We start from the raw sequence: 9,677 nt of genomic DNA, 5'->3' as shown, positions 1-9,677 counted from the left end.
GGTATTGTAATCCATAGGGGGGGCCCAGAAGAAAATCTTTGGGAACCACTGGGTTAAACAAATGAAACCAGCTGTGGTTGAAGCTAAACTTTGCTTTTTATGACACAGAATAGTTACTGATTTTAGGCTTAAGTTTTACTTTATGTACATAATTAGATATCATTGTTGAACTGTGATGATGCAGAGTGATAAAAAATATGTTAGGATTATTTAAAGGACTGTAATATTTGATAGAACCTGCATTTTGTGTTTTCTCAGTGCTTTTCACATCACTCCCACTACATAATGCAGTTCATGCTCTACTGCAATTGACTGAATCTATAACTTATAACACAGTTCTGCAGACAACAGAGGTTGCCAAGGTTCAAGACAAAGCAGATTGACTTGCACAAAGCCACATGAGAAAAAGGGTTCAGTACATATTACCAAACTGATAGAGTGAAAAAGGCAGAGCAGAGAAAAAAAATAGTGGGGGCGTTTGCAAGATTTACTCACGATATTCTGCAGTTGTGGTTTGGAAAGCCGCCATGCCATGAAGGAGAAATGACAAGAAATGAAAAAAGACATTAGCAACAGGACCAGAATAATACTGCACACACACACAGTACATACCAGAGACTCAACTCTTTCATCTTAACAAAGAATACAATGAGAAAAAGGAAATATAATGTAAGAGGCCTGACTTACAAATAATTTATAAGTGAGCAAAAGCAGATTGGACTGAAGGATGTGATGAGCAGCAGAGTGTACAAGTACTTAACTACAGTCATTTCATATTGCGAACTGAGCATAAGACTAATAGTTTTAGCAGTGAGTATATAATCAATAAACCCATCATGTTTGAGGTGAAAGACACTAGCAGGCAATTTCATCAAAAGCTGTCACACCCATATACAGTATCCGTCTGACCCTATTAGGGACACAATAAGATTGAAGAAGAATGAGGAAACACTGATGTATGAACACAGTTAATGGGAGCGTAGGAGAAGATCAGGCAAAGAGGATGAAGGGTAAGTTTTGTCTCTTTGTGAATCATAATTATTAGATCAGAGTAATAGGTGGTAATTAACCGCTATTCAAGACTGGAAGGGATTGTGATTGTGAGTTTCTACTGCTGTTACAAAAATGAACATGTCTGTTACTTAAATGATTCACAGCAAGTGGACCGAGTAAACCTTTCAAAGAAAAGAAAAGCTAGAATGGTAAGTCCTACCAACACAATGGTAAAGTAGTAAAACACTGTGATGGACAGACTGGGGGCTGAGATGGATTTTTGAGAAATACTCACGCCTGCATGGTGGTGGTGGCTGTTTGAAAGCTGAACGTATTTTCCTGGGGGAACGAGCTGTGCAGATTTTCCTCTGTAAAGACAGAAAACAAAAGGACACGTTTTACATATATTCAAGGATGACAGTTGTATTTAATGTTTTACATGTATGTTGGTGTATTGTTTTTTTCTGTCTGTCAAAATGTGAAGAAATTATGTGTATGTTGTAAAAAGGTTGACTCTTGTTATGCATATGATGCAATGTTCATCATGCATGTTTGGTTGAAGGGTAAAAGCATTACAGCATACCACGGTTTTAGCATTGTGTATAGTGCTACATTGCAGTGGTGTAACCATCTGGTTGTTTTTATGATGTTCAGTTCTTGTGTATGACATTACTGTGAAGTATCTTTAGCATTTTGTTCTTCAGGATAACAGTGCTCCAGTGTATCAGTGGTGTTTTGTTCTTCTGTGTGACGTTGTTGCAGTGTATCTTTGATGTGTAGTTTTTTAGTGTCACATCTTGCAGTGCATTTGTGGTATTTTGTGCTTGAGTGTAACTTTGCTGGAGAGTATTTCTGGGGTTTTGTTCTTCAGTGTGACCCTGCTGCAATGTATCTGGGGATTTTTTTTTTTCTTTTGGGTCATGTTCTGAAGTGTATCTGTGCACATGAAGTATCTAGTCTGATGTTGTTATAGTGTATTTCTAGCATTTTGTTCTTCAGTGGGATGTCACTGCAGCATATATATATGGCATGTTCTTTCTTAGTATGATGTTGCTATACAGTAGTGCTGTAATGGATGCCCAATCCTGTTCCTCCAGGCCACTATGCTTCATGTTTTAGGTGTTTCTCTGCTTTGCTTTGACACCTGATTTGAATGACTGAGTGATTAACAGGCATCTGTAGAACTTGAAGACCAGCTGAAGAGCAGGGAAATAACTAAAACATGCAGAAAAGTGGACCTTGAGGACCCACCAAGACAGGAATTTGTGACAGATGAGACCACAATGAAGATGTTTTGGCCACAACATAATACTTTAAGTTGTTACTGTCGTACACTAAACTTCCATAATGTCATGTATCTTTCCTTACCCCTGTCATCAGTCGATGTTCTGTCCTCACTGTACATACGCTCCAGTTTCTTGCAATGCTTCCCAGTATCCCGAGGTGAAGTATCTAGGTCCAAGGATCGCTGCCTTTGACAAGGAGCCCGAATGCAGGCGACACAGTCGGGGGTGTAGTCTTCTCGAGATCCCCCTCTCCTTCTGCCCCAGTCACCAATGTTACTGGCACTCTTCGAGCTCTGCAGGGGTTGTGACGATGACGAACGGCCCCAATGATGCTGGTGAGTATGGTGATGGCTTGTGCGGTGATGGCTACTTTGATAATGATTTCCACGGGAAGATGGCTGGCTGGTGCAGGACAGGTTGTAGATGGCAGTATTGTGGACCTGGGAGACAGATTGCTTCCTAGGGCTCTTCAGTACCTCCAGCTCCAAGCTCTCCTCACTTCCAGGGTCCCCTAGGTTCATGCTGCCTTCCCTAGTTATGGTGTATACCCTTGCTGGCTTTACTGCAGCACTCCCCTCTGGACCTCTGGTACGGGGTGGGTCTTCTGTGGAGAGACTCTGCTCAACAGAGAGTCTTCGTTTGGAGGGTCCTAGTGGTGCTGAAGCCTGTAGGGTGTTGACCTGAGAGCGTGGCTGTAAGTGAGAGCTGGGATTGGACTGATGGGACTGGCTAGGTTTAGTAACTGGCAAACTGTGGCTCTGTAGTGGCAGATTGTTGTTTTGCAAGTGGATGTCTGGAGACTCACAGTCTTGACTAGGTAAAGTATTTGACAACAAATGTTCTGGAGAGGAAAGACAAAAAGAAGGTGCGGGGATACTGTTTTAAGACAGAAAAAAACAAGATGATATTAACTTAAAAATTATTTTATAAAGAATATGTCAGACAAATTTCTAATATGTTACTGTAAATAAGGCTTGCTGCATCAAAAGAGATGAAAGCTGCAACAATAAACTGTTCACTTCACCTTCATAAATCAGTCAGACAAATAGTACTGTACTCCCTCTATTAGGAAACATGTTACCACAGTGTTCTAATGAATAAAATCTAGAAAAATATGATGTTATCAGCTTGAATTGATAATAATAGTTAGCCTGGTTACTGCTGTGTACCTTTTGTTTGTTGTATAATACTATGATTTATTGTCATATTCCTAGTGAGTTTAAAAGGGCTTATGCATAGCATATTGCAAGGCAACACAATTTCAGGGTGTTTTTACACCAGGAAAGTCATTTGGTCCGCTTGTTTGGTCCGGACCAAAAGTGGACTTAATTTTTTTCGTTTGGTGTGGTTTGCATTCACATTGTGCTTTTTTTTAAGCGGACTATAATTTATAAACAAAGCCACGTGGGTGACGGTCATTGCTCCCATTGGACAGAAAGACGGGGGCAGCGGTTGGAGCACAGAGCACAGACCTGGAAATAAAGATGGAAGTCCTGCGTGCTGTATTTGTTATGTGCACATTCGTTCTGTTGGTACAATTACAGTACCATTTTGAAACTCATAAGCACCTCATTCAACGTCGGTTTAATGACGTTTTACTTCTAATTTTGGAACGGCGCCGGCAACTGCGTGCCGCAACTAGAGGAAGCAAATAATGCCATTTGTCCCATGATGCTTAGAAACGGTGGCCCGTGAAGTCCAAAAAGGTGCATGCTTTACGTAGTTAGTTCGGTTCAAGTCCGGTCTGTATTCACACCAGAAGTGAACCGCACCAGAGTTTGTTTGGAAGCGGACCAAGACCACCTCAAAAAGCGGGTCTTGGTCCGGTTGTTTGATCGCAACTTAAGTTCGCATGACTGTATTCACACCTGCTAAAAAAAAGTCTGGACCAACTCTGGAAACGAACTCTGCTTCGATTAAAGCGGACCAAATGTGTCAGATCTGAATACGACCTCAGTTTATATGATTTGATTACACATTATTGCACCACAGCAGAAGCATTTATATTGTGGGTATTCAGTTGATGACGTGTGCAAATGGCTTGCATTCAAAGTGTGCTCAACTTAACTCAGTCTTGGTGGTTTGCTTTAATCAGGTGGTGGTGGCCTGGGGTGGTATAAAAGTCCCGGCCATGATTATTGTCATAGTTTGACCCTGTCACTAAGCACATCAGTTATCAAATCTTACTGGTTTTTAATCTTTCCACTGGAACATAGTTACTTTGGGTTTGACATAATTTCCATATTTGACTTCTGACTCTCAATGTAAATCGAAAGTAGCATTAATCATGTTCAGTGTTTCATGAGTCTGGTGTATCACAGCAGGCAGTGGGAAAAAGGCAGAGTACTGTAGGTCACAAGTCCATTACAGTACCAACACATACATAAATCTCTTTCAAAAAACAGTTCCGCAATATGACTGCAAATACAAGTCCCTTTTTAAGCTGCCTCTTGTTCATAAATCACCATCAATGGAGAACCAAAGGAGACATGGAGTATAAAGGCTCCAGCAAACTCCATGAGAAGTCACAAAGTCGGTCCATGAGACATTTGTTTTCGCACACACATTTCATAGTCCACAAGACACTCGGATCAGAATTCACAGGAAGCTCCTCCCTCCTCCTACAGCATTTAAACATGTTTCTTCCCGCTGGCTTTTCAACCCTCCTGTCCTTGTACAGATTTTTGCTTCCCTAACTGCTACCTGACATGTTTATTGAACCGACTGAGGCAGTACATGCCATTTGACATTTGCAAATTTGACGGTGCGCAATGAGCGAATGAAAGGAACATGTCTTTATGCTGCCCGGCTGAATTCTTCCCACCCACCACAGCTCAATGAGCCACCTGTATTTTTTTTTTAAATACACACACACACACACATAACATTGCCAGAGATTATTAGGATTTGAATTTTTGTGTTTTTCAGTAACCGATTGTATTAGATTTATTGTTAATTGTGTTTTATTTCTTATCCGTGTGTTTTTATTTGCTCCCTGTGCCCTCTGTGTTCCTTGTGCCATCACTCACCCTCCCTCAGTAGTTTTTCCATACCAGCCTAACTTAACCATCTGCACCAGTTCCTGATTAGTAATCTGTCACCTGTGTCCACTTGCTCATTAATCTCAGTTGTTATAATCTGTTCCTCAGCTTCCATGAGTCACTGGTTAATTTTTTGCTATAATGCACTGTCTGGTTTTCCTTGTGTCTCCCTCCTAATGTTCCCTTTAATTGCCGGTATTCATAAGTTTGTGTTATTTATTTCTGCTCAATGTTAGACTTTTTGTTTTTCTTTATTTAAAAAATTAGTTTTACTTTGGAATACCTTCTGTTGGTCTGCATTCTGGGTTCAACTTTTCCACCGCCTCCATCCACAAAAACCTGATAAAGATATTCATCTACCCATCCTAAGGTTTACTTTTAAAATCGTACTGGCATCTTCTTAAAATACCAAAACAGGGACCGGCCCCTCTCTGTTGGATATAGCCGTTCTGACGCACAGGCGCAAGATGATGACGTAACCCGTACTGTCCTAATTCTCCGATGTCTGCATGCTTGTAACCTGCGCACATTAACCCTTCTGTGCACTTCGACTGAGTACACGCTTCATAGAGGGGCGTTTATGAAAGAATGGGGCACTCTCAGGAGCTCAGTGAATTCCAGTGTGGTATCATGATAGGATGCTACCTGTACATTAAGTTCAGTCATGAAATTTCGTTGCTACTAAATATTTCACAGTGAACCTTTTAGTGGTATTATAACAAAGTGGAAGTGATTGGGAATGACAGCAACCTGGCCACAAAGTGGTAGGCCACATAAGATCACAGAGTGGGCTCAGAGGATGCTGAGTTTCATAGTGCACTAAGGTCACCAACATTCTGCAGAGTCAATAGATATAGACCTCCAAACTTCATATGGCCTTCAGATTAGCTCAAAATACAAAAAATCTTGGAACTTTTACAGAGTTGGCGTTGTATTTATTTTGCTGCATCAAACTTGAGAAATCCACAGGTCCTTTCAGTGTTGCTGTTTTGTTTCACTGTTGTATGAATGTGTTACAGTGTGTGTGTCACCTACCTGCTCTGTTGCGGTTCTCTAGATTTGTATTGGACAGATATTCTCCGAATGCTCTGGCTGCTCTGTAGAGACACAGCAAGTGCAAAATATTTAATCCAGAGCCAATACTGTTCATCAGAATAAATGTTTAACTGAAAAAACCTGACACAGATTTTTTTCTAGATAATTTCTTTTTGTTGCAAGTTACAATATTTAGCTCTTTGTTGATTACACCATCTCAGCAGTCTGTAAATGATACTGCTCTTTTGTAGCATTCTGCTCTTATACAGTGGCTGGAAAGCCGGGAAGCAGCTTTGTTTCCATTCTTGTTTAGCTGATTCTATGGACTGTGACACTGCATGTGCCTTCCAGAAGGCCAGAAAATGAATCTGTAAAGATACATACACTGGTAAGCACTGCCACAAAGTAATATTGTGTGTGGTAACCTGACAGACTGACTGTAGTACATGAACAATGTTCGCTTTTACATATAATGCTTTCCAGATAATTCTCAGAGGGCTGCTACAGACAAGCTTTAACCAGACATTTTCACATTTGTGAAAAAAAATCATTTTTTTCTGTCAAAAAATACAAAAGTTTGTTGTTGTTTTTTTTACAAATCATCAGACCTTTTTTTTCTATGTTACTGAACACAAAACTATACAACTAGCACAGGATACAGCTTCGAGGTACAGATTTAGGATATGGATTAAGTTCTGTATCAGTGCAAAGGTACTTGTAAAGTCTAATTACCCCAGTTCAACTGAGGATTACAAACTCTGGATAACTTTCACCAGCACTTTGAAACCCCAAGTTGAAAAATATATATATATTTTTTGTTTTCCTTTAAAATGCCTTTAGACTATAAATTACTAAATTCTGTGAAGGCATTTATTCAATTCTCCTTAACTTAAAGATTGTGACAAAATGTCCCAAATTCTACAGGGTTTTTGGGGCATCCATGATAAAATAATATAATATCCAACCTGCTTAAAATAAGACCCACTGACTCAGAATCTGCTGATTCACTTGTTTTTCTTTTTCTATTAGCTGTTCCCTTTTCAGTGGTTGCCACAGCAAGTCATCCTCCTCCATATAACTGTCTTTGTGTCCTCTGTCCTCACTCCAACTACCTCCATGTCCTCTCTAACTGCATCCATATATCTCCTCTTTGGCCTTTTTGACTTTTAATCTGCTGATTCACTGATGACACAAATTTGAAAGTAGTCCTTCAACAGATTGTGGCTGTGCAAAAACATATAAATCACATTGAAAAGATACCTGAACCATGAATGGCAAAAGTGTGTGGTCATCACATGTTAATTTTTATGTTTCTACAGTGTTTTGTGTAGGAGATAAGACATTTTGCAATGATGAAATATTTGTAATATAACTGCACTAATGTTGGTAAAAGATTAAGTAACAAATTATATTTTGTGAGCAGTTTGGCATGCTAGTCTGCCGATATTTGGTGCTCTCCTGAAGTTAGAACAGGAGTGGAAGTAGCGGAGCGGAACCTCTGTTCAGGGGAGAGTTGCGCTCCAATCATTATTACTCTCTCCTGTTTTATCACTTTTCAGGTCAGTAAATGGTAAAAATCACACCAGAACCACTCTGTGAGATGTTCTCTCTTTATTTTACTAGTATATTACATTGTGAAGCGGTTTCTATGCACTTGTCTGTTAATATTAAGAAGCCTTTTCAGTTGACGGTTAGATTAGCTGAATGCTAACTCGCGCCGGAAAAGTCTCGCGGAATTTGGCGGTGGAAAACCCGCGATAGCTTATTACTCCGGTTTTAGGAGTTTTATTTTGTTTTGTTTAAATAATAATCTGTGCTATATTAAGTTCAATACTGGTTGGAGGTCTGGTAATCATATTTTCATCAGTATTAAGTTAAAACCCTGTGTACATTTTGATGTTTAAACTGGTTCATATGCAGTTTAATGCAGTGAAACTTAAAAACAGTGATTGATCCTGTGTAATGCATTATACCTTTGCCGTCTTCATTTCAATGTGGGATTGTAATGCGAAAGAGTAAAAAGGTTAATGTGTTGGACTTATTTTACTTTGGAAAAGTATGTGATTTATGGAAACAGTAATATAAAACCATTAATCTTGTACACTGTTAAAAGGTTTGTTGGTTACTAAATAAAATAAAGATTCAATCTGGGAAAGAAAGACAGCACTCCGATCAATATTACTCTCTCCTGTTTTATCGCTTTTCAGGTTGCACTCATCGCTGTTGCAGCCATCCTTTTAAACAGGACGTGTAACAATTACACTCTAAGTTGAAAAGTAGTTTGTCTATATTGTCTCTTATTTGTTCCCACTGTCCATGGGGTTGCATTAGTTGTAGGTTGATCTTATTGCCAAGCATGTCAAGGGACCACTTGCTTTGGTGTGTGATTGTGTCAGTAGGGACACCATCACCACCAGAATTAATTCAAAGAAGGTACTTTGTCACTATATATTTTTGTCACAAGCTTCATTCTTGGGTCAGCTGCCCTTGTATTTAGTTCATCAGTCTAGTATAGTACCAGTCTAGTATGGGGCTTGGTACCCATACTCATATGGAGGGTATGAAGTATACCCCCCCTTCAGGTGCCCCCTTGCTGTAGCATCTTTGCTGTACCTCATCTATTGTTAGGTGTGATAGCAGGTTTAGCTTTTGAATGAACACTGGTTCCTATAGTTAATTTATGGAAGACTGGTGGGTGGTGGGTTTGAGGAGGTTTTTAAAGTATTTATTCCTCTCCCTGACTCAATGTCACTCACCTCCATTGAGATGGGATTGAAGCTCTGTCAGAGGTAGGAGATGAAGATCTTTCTGATGGGCATTGTGACAGGTGTTTCCAGCAAACCCTCACTACACATTTGGGTCTATCGAGTCTCTTCAGAATTTTCCCTCACCCTGATCAAACTCACCACCAGGTGGTGATCAGTTGGCTGCTTTGCTCCTCTCTTCACCTAAGTGTACAAAACATATGGCTGCAGATCAGATGGCAAAGTCTATCATTAATCTACAGCCTCAGGTGCCCTGGCGCTATGTGCATTTATGGACACCCTTATGTTTGAACATGCTGGTCATTATAGACAAACTGTGACAAGCACAGAAGTTCAATAACAGAATACTGCTTGAGTTCAGACCAGAGAGGCCATTCCTCCCAGTCATACCCCTCTAGGTTACACTGTTCCCACCAATGTGGGCATGTACAGGTGCTGGTCATAAAATTAGAATATCATGAAAAAGTAGATTGATTTCAGTAATTCCATTTAAAAAGTGAAACTTGTATATTATATTCATACATTACATACAAACTCATATATTTCAAATGTTTAAT

The 9,677-nt window shown here is 39.8% G+C and overlaps 1 protein-coding gene across 5 annotated transcripts in view; it reads right to left on the bottom strand.

The window, feature by feature from the left end:
• Nucleotides 1-9,677, bottom strand: part of nsmfb (NMDA receptor synaptonuclear signaling and neuronal migration factor b) — a 124,751-nt gene that overhangs the window by 84,584 nt on the left and 30,490 nt on the right. For 3 of the 5 annotated variants that reach the window (XR_005233288.1, XM_037976059.1, XM_037976061.1), the window contains exons 2-5: nt 6,356-6,417; nt 2,362-3,120; nt 1,289-1,361; nt 496-501 (exon numbers count right to left, since the gene is read on the bottom strand). Coding sequence is in view for 4 of the 5 variants with exons in the window: in XM_037976059.1 (XP_037831987.1) it covers nt 496-501; nt 1,289-1,361; nt 2,362-3,120; nt 6,356-6,417 (900 nt within the window). In the remaining variant the exon portion in view is untranslated. Of the gene's footprint in view, nt 1-495; nt 502-1,288; nt 1,362-2,361; nt 3,156-6,355; nt 6,418-9,111; nt 9,304-9,677 lie in introns of all 5 variants that reach the window. The other 2 variants (XM_037976060.1, XM_037976068.1) reach the window with 2 other exon arrangements.

This window comes from Kryptolebias marmoratus, linkage group LG1 (genome assembly GCF_001649575.2).
Source record: "Kryptolebias marmoratus isolate JLee-2015 linkage group LG1, ASM164957v2, whole genome shotgun sequence".
NCBI lineage: Eukaryota > Metazoa > Chordata > Actinopteri > Cyprinodontiformes > Rivulidae > Kryptolebias > Kryptolebias marmoratus.
This window is presented reverse-complemented; position numbering and strand designations above follow the sequence as displayed.